At 49.0% G+C, this 14611-nt stretch overlaps 1 protein-coding gene across 1 annotated transcript in view; it reads right to left on the bottom strand.

The window, feature by feature from the left end:
* Slc4a5 (solute carrier family 4 member 5) overlaps positions 1-14210 on the bottom strand; it is an 80837-nt gene extending 66627 nt beyond the window's left edge. The window contains exons 1-3 of the mRNA XM_021191856.2: positions 14126-14210; positions 10221-10310; positions 8590-8772 (exon numbers count right to left, since the gene is read on the bottom strand). Coding sequence (XP_021047515.1) covers positions 8590-8772; positions 10221-10308 — 271 coding nt within the window. The 5' untranslated portion in view covers positions 10309-10310; positions 14126-14210. The remainder of the gene's footprint in view (positions 1-8589; positions 8773-10220; positions 10311-14125) is intronic.
* Positions 14211-14611: the final 401 nt, after the last annotated feature.

Raw genomic sequence — 14611 nt, 5'->3', positions numbered from 1 at the left:
CGCCGGCAATCTGGACCTAGCCTAGTGCATCCTTTCCTCTGCTGTGCCCAAGCCCAGCCACATCAGACCACACACACCATCCACCCCTTGGGCCTCTGTCCCCTATTTTGTATATCTGCAATCTTCCACATCCGTCCAGGCCAGGAGAAGGTAAATAAATGGACAGATCCGTAAGAGGTAGCAGATTAGAAAGCACAGGCAGGGCAGGGGTCTATGAGAGCACCAGCCTTTCTGGGCAGTACCTGCTCCCAGGAACAGCTGAGCGCTGGAGTCTCCGGAGGTTGGTGCTGCCTCTGGCCCCAGCCTGCTTCTGTGGCTGCTACTCTGGCTGCGGGTCTCCTCCAGTATCCTCTTCCCCACAAAACAAACTCACTTTTGTTTCCAGTTAAGCAGCAAGGGAGGCGTGGAGGAGGAGGGCAGGAGAAGGACGAGAGGGAAGGAGGGGGATTGGGGCTCGAGAGAAATAGCGATGGGTATGAGAGATTTCGTGGAAATCCTGGGAGAAACCAGCAAATGAGAAAGAAAGGGGGCTGGGGAATCTGAGGTATGATAGAGAGAGGAGGCTTAGCGATGAAGCTCAAACAGGGACCTGTGTGCGCCACAGCAGCACGATGGTGGCAGCTGAGGACTGTGTGAGAACACCTAGCGCTGCCCCTCCCCCGCCCGCTCCCCGCGTGCCTCCCCCGCGCCCCTCCACCCCGCCTCCCCGCGAGCCCTTCCGGACAGACCTGGAGGCTCCAGTAGAGCAGGGCACCTCTCCTCAGGCTCCTTTATAAAAAGGCTGGGGCCGGGAGGTAGCACTTGCACACAACCCCCTAGGGCCTTGTTAAGAGCTTGAGATTTTGGTGGCAGGTGAGCAGGTTGTAATAGCTTGGCAGGCCTGATGCCCTGGCCAGGACAGCCTCACCAACCTCTGGGAGTTGGATGTGGAGGTTGGGTTGCTGTTGGGGGGGGGGGATGCTTGCTGTAGGCTCTAGCGTGTTACACGGGGCTGGATTAGCTCCCTTCACAACTTTAAACCCAGTTCCTGGACTTGCTGTTTGTACCCACTTCTACGACGAAATGACAAATGTTGTCACTGAGTGGATGTTTTCTGGGAGCCCATGGACAGCAGGAACTGGTGACTTCGGGGGCATGTATGAACCCCATGGGGGAATTACTTTGCTCTCTGAGAAACCTCTAACCTGGGGTTTGGCTCAGAGAGCTTACCATGTGCAAGGTTGAACGGAGGTCACAGGCTCTGAGGCAGCACTACAAACTCCTGACGTCTTAGAATTGGGAGGGGGCTTGATGGTGATGAAATGCAAACCTTCAGTTCAAAGATAAAAAATGGGGAGTTGGTGGACACCTCAGAAAGCCCTGGTGCCGGTGAGTTGACTGGGGAGAGCTGGCTACATACTGCCCCATGCCCGGGTCCCTGACCACATGTCATACTTGAAGTTAGAAGATCAAGCAGGGTCTGTTTGAGATGGGGGTGAAGTGCAGCCCAGATGGCCTCCAGGCTCTGAGACACAGGATGAGGGTGAAGTCTGAGATTACAGGCCAGGGCACTGCTGCTGTCGCAGCATCATCAGAGGGGACTGAGGATCGAACGGGGCCTCTGTTATGCTGGGCCAGCCCTCTACTCACTGAGCTAAGTCTAGCTACAAAACTAGCTCCAATCTGAGACATCCTCCTGTATCACACTCCTAGCTCAGGGATCACAGGTGTGTACCACCATGCCTGGCTCCCACCCTGCCCATATAAAGAAACAGAAATATGATCAGGTTCATGGGGAGCTCCAAGCAAAGTCACTATCACAGAGACCCCAGCAGTGGGCATCCCAGGAGCGCCCCCACTGAGGGTCCTGGCCTCACACTCTACTTTGAGTGTGGTTCCCACGCCCACCCCTTGCCACCACCCGGTCTTACTGAGTCCTACTGAAGCAGCCTCTGCAGGACACACCAAGTCAGGGGCAGGGTCTACCTCCACACCCAAAGAAAGATTTCAAAAGAAACTAGAGAGACTGTTAACGTTGTAGAGAGGCCAGAGCTAGGCTCATCTCTTGATGCTGTGAATTATTAGCAGTATCATATTGGCAATGCAGTAACCTCTGCGAGACTCAGTTTCCCTACTAATTAAGTAGAAATGATGGCATCCACTTCTCTAAATTGTAGTGGAGAATAATTGGATCCTAGCAATGTGGCCAGCACTCACCGGCCCCTCAAGTGATACTCCTGCCATTACGATTGTGGCTGTGACCAGCTTCCTATCATCAGCCTGTTCCCACCCTGAACATCCCAGGGACCTCATCCTTTTCACTGTCTGACCCTGCCCTGGCCACTTCTGCTGGGGCCCTACCCTATCACAGCCCCTCCCTCCTGCCCACTCATGGTTTAGCTTACCACATGTTGGACCACTGCATCAGGGACTTCCCTAAGGTGCTAGGGCCCCACATACACTTAGTATGTCACAAGCTAGCCCTCCTCATGAGCAGTGCCACAAGTAATGGCCCCTCTGGTCTGTAGTGGAAGAGGTGCATACTGTGGGCCCAACTGTTGAAACAGACTCAGGTAAGCTAGGGGCAGTGGCACACATCTGCAGTTCCAGGCACTTGGGAGATAGAAGCAGGAGGCTCAGGAACTCAAGTGTAAAGTGAGTTCTGGGCTAGCCTGGGCTACAGAAGACCCTGTTTTACAAAAAAAAGAAGAAAGAAAGAAGAAAAGATGAAGAGAAGAAGAAGAAGAAGAAGAAGAAGAAGAGAAAGAAAGAAAAAGAAAGAAAGAAAGAAAGAAAGAAAGAAGAAAGAGAAAGAAAGAAACAAAAAAAGGACGAGGAGGGAAAGAATAATGTGAGGAGGAAAAAAGGAAGAGGAGAGGGAAGAGAACACAAGAGAAGGGGAAGGGAGGAAGAGGAAGAGGAAGGGAAAAAGAGAAAGAGGGAGAGGAGGAGAGAGAGAAGGAGGAAAAGGAGGAGGAACGGGCTTGGGCTTGGAGGGGAAATGTGTGTGGCAGGAACTAAGCTTATAGAAGCACACAGAGTAGCTTTGGAGGTTTTTTTTTTATGTTGTTTTTTTGTTTAATGGAAGTGCACAGGTGAAGACTGCTTGCCCCACCCCCTAGCCCCACCCTTAGCCCCGCCCCCAGAGAGCTTGCTCTACCCCCAACCCCACTCCCAGCGAGGAGCAAGGGCTTCAGAACCCTAGGAAAGCTTGGGGAGCAGTTAGCGCCACCAGAAAGTCAGTGACTTAGGCCTCTGAGGGAGCCTTTCTTGTTTCCCCTCCCCCTCGGCCCACTTCCGTGACATCGCTGTCTGCTGACCCGGGGCTTACACAGCAGGGGCACTCACTAAATAGTTTCTGGGTGAGTGACTTTGACTAAAATCATGAGCACATCAACGATGGATTAGCTGCCACAAGAAAGGAGCTAAGTGCCTGAGACGGGGAACAGGCACTGGGGTGGGGCTGTAGGGGGTGCAAGCTGCTGTGGCACTGGGCCACAGAATACAGGGGAGAGGGAGACAAAGCCCATTCTTGCCAAGTGTGTGACGCGAGTGTTAGAGAGAGGCCTTGAGAACTTCATGCCCCGGTGTCATGACTGAGAAATTCCTTTTCCTGGAGTTGTACGTCAACTCCAGATGTGTTGTTCTCTAAGGCAGGAGAGGAGAACCTGCCTGTTTGTGCTCCCAGGAGTCCCTCCTGTGGAAGATGGCTTTGGGGACATGGGCCCAGCCCTTTTCCCACCCCTGAAAGCGGTCTTTCAGCGATACAGGACGCCATAACCCATGAGGTCAGGAGTCGTTAATTAAACATCTGGTCCGTGACTGAAAAGTCTGAACCGAGTCTCTCAGTTAACGTCTCTCAGTTAACGGGGCCCTCCCTGATGATTCCTGGGAAGCTGAGGGTGCAGGCAGAAAGAGGAAGGAATAGATCTGCCACAAGCTGCTGGAGAGGCCATGCAGCCCAGGGAGGGGACTCAAGGTCGCTGCCTCCTCCAAGCCTGGCCTCTCTCTCTCTCTCTCTCTCTCTCTCTCTCTCTCTCTCTCTCTCTCCACTTAGCTGCCTACTGAAGCTGATCGTTGTAGATGAGACCCTCTCTTCCAGAGCACACACTAGTCCCAGGGTATAGGAGGTCACTCAGGATAGGTGCTTGTCAGAAACACTGACCACAGCAAAAACCTACCAAAGGTCGTCTTAACTGACATAGAAGTTATGTCATTTCTGTCCTCGTTGGATCTGCTGGCCTGCATGAGTATAAGAAGCACAAAGCCCTGGTCCCTAAGAGTTATTTCTTCAACTACCTGAGGCATTCTCCCATCTGGTCACAGGGGACAGACAGTCCAGTAGTTAAGAATGCTTGTTTCTTTTGCAGAAGGCCCAGGCTCAGTTCTCAACATATACTAAGTAGCTCACACTGCCTGTCACTGAGGTTGGACACCCTCTTCTGGCTTGAGTGGGCACCTTCATGTACACGGCACACATACATACCATCAGGAACACATGCATATACATAAAGTAAAAGAATCTGGGCATGGTGGCTCACACCTTTAATCCCAGCACTTGGGAGGCAGAGGCAGGCAGATTTCCGAGTTCGAGGCCAGCCAGGTCTACAGAGTGAGTTTCAGGACAGCTAGGACTACACAGAGAAACCCTGTCTCAAAAAAATAAAACAAACAAACAAACAAACAAAAAGAATCCTTTTTAAAAGGAAAGAAAAGTCACATTGACCTGGTATAGTGGTTCATGTCTATAATCTCATCACTTGGCTAAGGCAGGAGGATTGCTATGAGTCAAGGCCAGCTTGGACCATAGTGATTCTCTGTTGGCTCAAGGTGTAGGAGGGTCATTTCAGGTGAGAGCTATGCCAATGGGACTGCTAATGAATTTTTTTATGCCACTTCTCCTCTCTCCATTGGTGACTCTGTGGAGTGGCAGTGAACTGACTTGTAACAAACATAGTTACAATGGAAACAGTATCTGTGTGTGTGTGTGTGTGTGTGTGTGTGTGTGTGTCTACATATATCCAATCCCACCCAAGTATCTCTCTGTCTCTGTCTCTGTCTCTGTCTCTGTGTGTGTGTGTGTGTGTGTGTGTGTGTGTGTGTGTGTCCAATCCCACCCAAGTATGTTTCTTTACTATCAGTATAACTCTATATATGAAATTCTAAAGTGTGGAGAGTCTTCTTAAAAACTCTAAGATTGTGCTGGAGAGCTGGCGCAGCAGTAAAGAGCGTGCACTGTTCTTGCAGAGGACGCAAGCTCATTCCCAGCCCCCACGTCACGTGGCTCAACCACCTTTAACTCCAGGAAATCGGACACCTCTTCTGGACTCTATAAGCTCCTGAACTTATATGCATATGCCCCTATGTATACACAGGGAAACACAAAATTCAAAATAAAAATTTAAAATCTTTTAAAACTGCAAACCTAGGAATTACAAATAACGGGAATGGTTAGAAGGAGAAGTTCCTGGGAATCAGTAAAAGATGGAAGGGAGGCAAGGGGCTGTGAGGAGGGTCTGTGGGTGGGGGTGCTAGAGCTCAGACCCTGGGACACACACCGTGGAAAAAGCCCCCCCCCGCCATGTGTGTGTGTCTGTGTGTGTGTGTCTGTGTGTTTGTGTGTGTCTGTGTGTGTGTATGTGCTGAAACAAACAAACGCCACAAAGATTGGAGGCAAACAGAGGTGGAACAATCTGAAGAAAGAAAACAGCTCAAGGAGAGCCACTCTGGCTGTGTTCTGAAGAGGGGAGCTAGACAGGCATGTGGCTGCCTTCCCAACAGTGCTTTTGGATGGCATCAGGCAAATCTTGGTGTGTTTGGGGTTAGGACAATGACAGCCCAGGCTTATTTAAAAAGTCCCTTAGCCTTTTCCTTCTGAGTTCCCTAAGCCACTCTGCTCCTCAGGGCAGGGGAAGGGCATCAGTTTCAATGTAAGATCAAAGAGCTAGCCCATGTGAATCCCCGAGTGAAGGGTAACCCAGGAGGGGGGCAAACCAGCCTTCATCAGGGTCACCCGTTCTGGAGACCCAAAATGACAAAAAGATAATTTACTATGTCACAGCTGCCAATCCTAATCCTAGATGCACAAATGCCACACTGGATGTCCTCAGTGTTTGGTTTAGTGAATTTCGTGAATTCATTGTCATTCAAAAGCGAATGGTTGCAGCTAAGAGGGAGAAAGAAGCAAAAAATTAAGGACACATGAGGAGACTCAGAGGGAAGTGAGGTGGGTTAGAAGTGCTGAACCTGCAGGTCAGCGGCCTTGGAGAAACTTCCAGAAACCATGAGGCAAGAGGCTAGGGTACGAAAAGCCTCACCCAGAGGCTGGGAGATTACCATATGCACTGGGCAGACAGGAAGGCTGGAAACCTCTCGCATCCACCTCTAAGGTGTAGAGCATGCGCAAGGGAGAAGTCAGAGTATGCAGATGAGATAGAAAGGTGGATACTGTGCATATGACCCATAAAGGGTCACAACCCTCCAGACAGTATCCTTGAACTTCTAAGCTCCTCCCTCCCCTGCCCACTTCCTGTCTTGGAAGTGTCTGCCCTCCTTCTGTCTCTGCTACTGTCACTCTCCACTTGTCCCCGCCCAGGTTTCTCATTCAGGGCGTAAGAACCTGAATCTCTCAAAGGGTGCTCACTAGATTCACACCCACCAATAACAGCCACAGAATCGTTAAAGTGTTTTGATTTGTACGAATACGGGTATTTTGCCTTCATGTATGCCAGGGCATGATGTTCATGCAGTGCCCACAGAGGCCATCGGGGTGTGTTTTATCACCTGGGCCTAGAGGTACAGATGGTTGTGAGCCACCATGTGGATGCTGGGAATCCAACTCTAGTCCTCTGGAAGAATCGCCACTGAGCCACCTTTCCAGCCTTCACTGGAGGATTTTTAAGAATGGGGGTCTAGTATCTCATTTTCTCTTTCTCTCTCTCTCTCTCTCTCTCTCTCTCTCTCTCTCTCTCTCTCTCTCTCTCTCTCTCTGTGTGTGTGTGTGTGTGTGTGTTTCATTCATAAATCAAAACATTTGCCAAGCATGGTAGCGCATGCCTTTAATCCCAGCACTTGGGAGGCAGAGGCAAGTGAATTTCTGAGTTCAAGACCAGCCTGGTCTATAGAGGACAGCCAGGACTACACAGAGAAATCCTGTCTCAAAAAAAAAAAAAAATTGGGTGGGTGTGGAGGAGGTGTGTGCATTCATCCGCCAGGAGTTTAGAGCAGATTAATCACAAAAACACTCATTTTCCAGGGCAGAAAACGTTCCTCTTATCCATGCTCACTGTGGCTTGAAGGGTCTAGTCATAAAACATTCTAGGCTCGAAAGAAGCTTGAACAACCTATAAGAATTGAGTTCCTAAATTATGTTCACATTGAGAAAGGGATTGGTAATCAAAAAGAAAAAGATGGAGAGGGAGGAGAGAATATGCTATTTCCATCTATTCCTGCCAGCCTGTTTCACCATAGGCCAGTTTGGCTACTTGGAAGGCATGGTGACAAGAATGTCATTCACAGGCTCTGGAGTCTCCTGGTAATTTCGCAGCTTCACTGATTGCAGGCTAGATTGTGCTTTGTGTCTTTGAACTTTGGTCTCCTGAAGTAAATATAGGATAATGATATACCTCTCTCTCAGGGTAAAGTGGGGATTAACGAAGATGATTATACTGCCTGCTTCAAAGTATCGCAGAGCTACATCGAATCAGAATAGCACAGTACTGGCAAGCAACAGCAACAAATAAAAGCTTATGCAGAGCCATGGACCAGAAGAGAAAGGGCAGGCTACAAGTGGCCCGTGCATATGCCGTCAGCTGGTATTTGACAAGCATAGCAAGAATATACAACGGGGAAAGACCAGTTACTTTATTCATCTGTATTGGGACATCATGGAAACCACCTTCTGCCATCCACAAGAACTTACTCAAAATCGATTAAACACTCCAGAGTAAAACATCCAACTCAGTGACGGGGAAGGATGGCTCAGCGGTCAAAGGCATTAACTTCCAAGCCTGAGGACACAGGTTTGATCCCTGGTTCCCTGTTCCTACATGGTGGAAAGAGAAAACCAGCTCCCACAAACTGTCCTTTAGACTCCACACTTTCACCACAACACAAACCTCCGCCCGCAAAATGAGTGTAAAAATACTTATTAAAATTTTTTTCAGTCCACAAAACTTCCTTCCAAAATGGAGGAGTCACCTCTTAACAAAAGTTCCGGGGGTGATTTTTTGTTGTTGTTGTTTTTTGATTTGCCAACACAAGTGACAAAAGCCAGCAGGCAAGACAGCATCAAATGAAAGTGGCCAGCCACTGCAAACCTCAGCCCGATGAAAGTACCTCCTAGTGCCCGGGGTTCCAAGCGCATGACCACCATGCCTGGTTCACATGGTATTGGGCATCAGTGACCCAGAGCTTCCTGGGCACTGGGCAAGTGCTTTGAGTCAGAGGGACAAGGGCCTCGGGTCAGCTGTGTCAGTGAGAGGGAGGGGGTAATGGATACGTGACAGTCAACACTGAAGTAGCCCATATTCTATAGAGAGCCCCCCCCCGGCCACACTGTACCCACCAACAGGTTGGTTCTTGAAGGAACATGCCCTTGAAGGAACTTACGAGTCCTTTTGGTAAAATCCACGGCGCCTCCCTGGCTGCTGGCCCTGATCCCTGGGCCAGCCAGCTCCTGCTGAGGCTTGCCTGGTTTCAGGGACCACTGGACTTTTTGCAGGCCTGAAAGATGTCCCTTTGAGTCCCTTTTTCTTTGAGAGTAACTGGGGACTGGAAACCCAATATGAATCGAAGGGAAATCTGTGGAAACAGCACAGAGAGGGAGAGTCTGTGATTCAGCTGTTACAGAGGCAGTGTGGAGGACGCGGGGTGTCTGGATGGAGCTGAAATCCGGACGCTTGGGAAGACAGGACTCCACCTGGGAACCAGCGCAGCACATGCGGGGATGAAGGTTCTGTCAGAATACACAGGGCCCCATCTCTCAGTCTTGCCACTCTACAGCAGTGATGACAAGCAAGCCCAGGGCACTAAGCCCACATTTAAAGTTTGAAGCATGCTCTCTACTGAATGCTTCTGCTTAGCCATCATTATAAAATCAAAGCATCATGGCTCAGAAGTAATTATCACACGCTGCTCTCACAGAAGACCTGAATTTGGTTCCCAGCACCTATACCAGACAGTTCACAACGACCTGCCTCTACCTTTATCTCCAGGGATCCTGACACCCTCCTCAGGACTCTGAGCCACCTGTTTTCACATGTGCACATAACTAATGACATATAGACACTTCGGTTTTTTTAACATCACATCGCACCATTGCTAAGTCAGGGACTGTTTACTACGGACTTCAGGGCCTCCAAGCCAGAAATTCTGCTCCAACAGGAACGGCCCCATAGTTGCCTCACGCAGGTTCTAACAGAGCTGCTGGTTTCTGAGTGTTCTAAGTGTTGGTATCTGCCATTGATCATAGCTGGGAGCGCTCGTAAATTCAATGGCTTTATGTTGGGGGAAACTCTGCCCTAATCCACACAGACAAAATGCCCAGTCCCTAGTTCAGTTCAGTCTTTTAATATGAAAACATGACACTGTCAACTACAAAGTTCGCACCTCAAAAACTGCACAATTGAGTTACAAAAAAATAATAATAATAATAATGCCAAAAAATCAGGTGCATTTGAGGGGTGTGTGTGCATGTTCACATGTATGGGCTTATGTGTATGTGCACACACCATGTGCTTGTGGAAGCCCAAGATTGATACCAGATGCCTTAGCTACTCTCCATATTATTTATTCAGGCGAGCACTCTGACTCGAACCCAGGGCTGGATGACTGGGCGAGTCTAGCTAGCCAGCTTGCTCTAAGGATTCCCTATCTCTACCTTTCACATGTTGAAACTGTAAATGCCCACCACAGGCACCCAACATTTCCATGTGTTCTGGGAGCTGAACTCTGGTTTCCATCCTTGCACAGCAAACAGCAGAAGCTTCACCCGCTGGACTGTCTCCCCAGCCCATCAGAATGTTCTTAAGTAAGCGTACGGTTCTATGCTGGGCCACAGTTAGAGCTAGTTCGTGTTCTTTTGGGCGTGCCTGCTAGGACATGGCACACTGGTCTGCCAGCTTCAAGGACACACTGCCAAGAGTCGAGGACAGAGACAGCTCTCTGTCGTCCCCAACTAGGAGTGCTAATACGGTGGCATGGACTTCTCAGACCCCCCTGGGCTTCACATGAGGTTTTCAGAGGGTCTTCACCTTGTTCTGGCTGTCTCCTCCTGTAGCTTGTGGGGTCCAGCTTTTTGACCCTAGTCTTCTCCTCATCCATCTTCATCACTACAAAGGAAAAGATACACAGAGCTTCAGAACATTAAAGGGTACAGGGCGCTGGGAAGATGGCCCGGTCAGTGAAGTCTTGCCTTGCTAGCAGAGTTTGATTCCAAAATACACTCCCCACACCCCCACCCTGTGATTTTTTTTCTTTAAAGATTTATTTATTTATTTTATGTGTGTGAGTACACTGTGGCTGTACAGATGGTTGTGAGCCTTCATGTGGTTGTTGGAAATTGAATTTTTAGGATCTCTGCTCGCTCCAGTCAACCCCGCTCGCTCTGGTACAACGTTTTATTTATTATTATACATTTATTATTATACATAAATATAATTTATTATTATACATATTATTTATTATTATACATAAAATACTGGTTAATATATGAAAAACTTCCACAGTTCTTGTTCAGAGCAATAAGTACAACTAACTGCATTCATTATTCCCTCTCTTTTTCATGAGTTTTGTGTGTAAAACAAGTGAATTTCATAAGATCTCATAGACAGTGTAGAGATTTTTGTAGTACAAGTACACTGTAGCTGTTTTTCTAACACAGCAGAAGAGGGCATCAGATCTCATTAAGGGTGGTTGTGAGCCACCATGTGGTTGTCAGGATTTGAACTCAGGACCTTCGGAAGAGCAGTCAGTGCTCTTATCTGCTGAGCCATATCTCCAGCCCCAGAATACTCTTTAAATATTTATTTATTTTATATGTGTGTGTGTGGAATCAGATCTCATTAAAGCTGGCTGTGAGCCACCACGTGGTTCCTGGGAATTGGACCCAGGACCTCTGGAAGAGCAGTCAGTGCTCTTATCTGCTGAGCCATATCTCCAGCCCCAGAATACTCTTTAAATATTTATTTATTTTATATGTGTGTGTGTGGAATCAGATCTCATTAAAGCTGGCTGTGAGCCACCACGTGGTTCCTGGGAATTGGACCCAGGACCTCTGGAAGAGCAGTCAGTGCTCTTAACCACTGAGCCATCTCTCCAGCCCCTCCCTACTCTGAACCCACTTTAAAAAACCCAGATGTGGTTCTGCACACTTGTCATTCCAGTGATTGGGAGTTGGAGACAGGGGTTCATTGACCTCCCAGCCTAGCTGAATTTGAGAGTTCCAGGCAAAAATGAGAAAGCTTGTCTCAAACACAAGGTGTAGGGCATGCAGAGGAATGGTAGTGTGTCTGATGACTGGCGTGCATTCGATCCGATCTGCTGTCTTCTATGCCAGGCCAGTGTCAACGCCATATTGGCTGTTAAGTATTTTGAGCATCACTGATGAGATAACTGTCTTGGGGGATGGAGAGGAGGGCTAGAGGGAAAGGCTAGGGCGGGGCCTTGGTGCTGGATCAAAGGCTGGGGCTAGCTTTCCTTTACTTTCTCCTTATGATGGCCCCATCTCATTAGCGTTGCAAATTGCCCTCTGCCATTTCAAACCTTGACATCATAGCACATCTGGAAAGCCCCCTAAAAGGACAGAAATGAAAAGTAAGCCCTATTCTTAGAAAACCCAACGCCCTCCTGAAGGTCCCCTAACATAGCTCAGGGACAATTTACCTTTAAAATGTGCTATCCAAAATTCCAGTGGTGGTCAGTGAAGTGGCTCCCGGTAAAAGCACTACCCCCATAGTCTGGGGAAATGAGCTCAATTCCCACAACTCACATAAAGCTGGAGAGAGAGAACTGACTACACAAAACTGTCCTCTGACCTCTCCAAACTGGCACCACACACACACACACACACTTACACACACACTCACACACACACACACACTTACACACACACACACACACACACACACACACACATTGGAAAAACAGCAACAAGGAGACTAAAATCATTTGCTTCAAGTCATAGAGCCAGCTCTAGTGGAGCCAGGATTCAAACTGAGTTCCTGATTCCTAAGCCCAAGGAAGTAAGGGGGGGAAGAAAGAAAGAGAGATGAAGGGAGAGGGACAAAGAGAGAGGGAGGAAGGAAGAGGGAGGAGAAGAGAGGGAGAAAGGGAGAGAAAAGAAGGGAGAGAAAGGAAGGGAGATAGAGGAAAGGAGAGGGAGGAAGGGAGGGGAGGAGGGGTGAATGGAGGGTTCTGGGATAGGCTTCCATCAGTCACCCACTTTTGGGTTCCAGGCTCTGAGCACTGTCTGAATTCCTGGACTCACCATAACCAGAGCCCCATAGAAGCTGTCACTTCCCTCAACACCTTCAGTTGATCGAGCGACTACATCTGGAGAGAACCAACCCCTACAACCACTGTGATATGTTACCAAAAGGTTTGTAGCAATGACCCCTGGCATGCAGTAGACGGAAGAACTTGCAAGGACAGTTTCTCCTACCTACAGGCTCTCCCTTACCCAACTAGAGCCACCATTTCCTTATCCACCTCAGATCCCAAATCACCCTGGCCTTGGGCATGGTTCACAGTTCATACCAAATCTTCTGATGCCCCGAGACACTGGCTGGCACCTTTCCATGTCATTGCTGTCAGGATCCCCAACAATAGTCTAAAACCTTCCTGACAAGACCAATACTCTAAACTTGGAGGGCTGGATCAATGGTGTCCTGGCACACAGACACTCCAAGTCCCCACCCAAGCAGCCTTTATGTCTAGCGTAGCAGAACATAGAGATATAGGCAGCTGTAAAGATACATAGCACCTCATGCCTGTCAAAAACCTGCACCCCCACCCCATCCACAGGGCACATTGATTCGGGCAAACCCATTCAGATCTGTACACCAGAGGCCTGGGCACAGTCGGGATGGACAGCCTGATTATTAGGAAAGAGCAGCAAAGGATGCTAGTTCATCCCCAGCATGGACAGCCACGTCTCTGGACATGAACTATCTAGGAGAAAGCTTGCACCACTAGGAGTATTTTTCTTCCACCTGTATTTTAAGCAATTTGACCCTTTACAGTTAAGAATGTTAGACCAGACAGCATGGTGTCTAGTGAACCAGAGAATCTCAGCATAAGACTTCTCTCTCCGCCATACCATGGATGATTTTTGTCAAACAAACCATGCCAGGACCATACCAGACCTTAGGAAACTGAGCTAGAAACCAGACAAAGGAAGGTGGACACGGTTTCAGATGCCTGCCATCCCTTGAGAGATGGAGGCAAGGAGGATCAGGAGTTCAGGACCAGCCTGTGCTCCTTAGCCAGTTCCAGGCCAGCCTCAGACACAAGAGACCCTTCTTCAAATGAACCAAACAGAACAAAGAACTGAGAAACCAGAGGAAGGTCACCTTTTGTTGCCTCCGGGCCTACCAAGCAAACCCCTATACTCCAGAAGAGAAAGGAAAAAACAAGAAAACAAAATGTCCCTGAGCAATAGCCCGTAACCACGCCACACACCACATCCACAACCTAGAAGCAGAAGTGCAGCATGACTAGCTGGCTGCCAGCCTTTCTCCATCCCCGGTATTACACCAACAGGGACCGTCTATTTCTCTACAACTCTCAGGGAGAGGAGAGGCAAGCCTCAGGCTTCTGAAGCATTGCCTGTCTCACAGGCATTGGAAAGCAAAACAGAAATCCAAGGGGCCAAGAAGCGAGGGTACTTGCTTCCTTCGGATAGAAGCAAGCTGAAACCATTTGCCAGGGTTCTGGGAGCACAGAAGTCTCTGCTCAGCTCCATTCATCAAACCAGTGGACTCTAGAAAGACAAGTACAGTCTAATCAGGAAATGCAAACACCCTGGGCTCATGTAGAGGATCTACCTAGCATTCTGGGCCAGTGTGTGTGCCAGTCCTGCCTCAACACTCAGGATCCACACTGGAAAAACACACTCCATATATGGCACTTCAGGCTGCAGACCTACCTGTGTGTTCTTAGCAGTGGACACCAGGCTTCAGATGGCAGGAAGACCAGAGCCCCTGGCTTGGCTCCTGTGGGATGGCAGGAAGGCTTTCTGTGGCTTCCAGGCTGAGCAGTATTTGGGGCGTTGGAGATTGACTTCTAGGGTTCAATAGCGGTCATCATGTGACTGGGGTGGGGGAAGGAATCCTCCCGCAGGGTCAGGCACAGATTGCCTGATTGGCTGGACAGACCAGGGCATGGCAGGGGCTGGCTGGGGACATTGCTCCCAATTTCTTTTCAGATTTCACTGGTGACTTTAACCTCGTGATCAGTTCATGGCTGTGGTGTATTCCAGCCTTGAATCTGAAATACCAATTCATCTCCCTGCTCAGTTTTATCCAAGGTCTTTTCTCTTTGAAATTCTGTATCGTGTGTGTGTGTGCGTGTGCGTGTGCGTGTGTGTGTGTGTGTGTGTGTGCGTGTGTGTGCGTGTGTGTGTGTGCGTGTG

The sequence above is a fragment of the Mus pahari genome, chromosome 2 (assembly GCF_900095145.1).
Source record: "Mus pahari chromosome 2, PAHARI_EIJ_v1.1, whole genome shotgun sequence".
Classification (NCBI taxonomy): domain Eukaryota; kingdom Metazoa; phylum Chordata; class Mammalia; order Rodentia; family Muridae; genus Mus; species Mus pahari.
The sequence above is the reverse complement of the archived record's forward strand: the minus strand, read 5'-3'. Positions and strand labels throughout refer to the sequence as shown.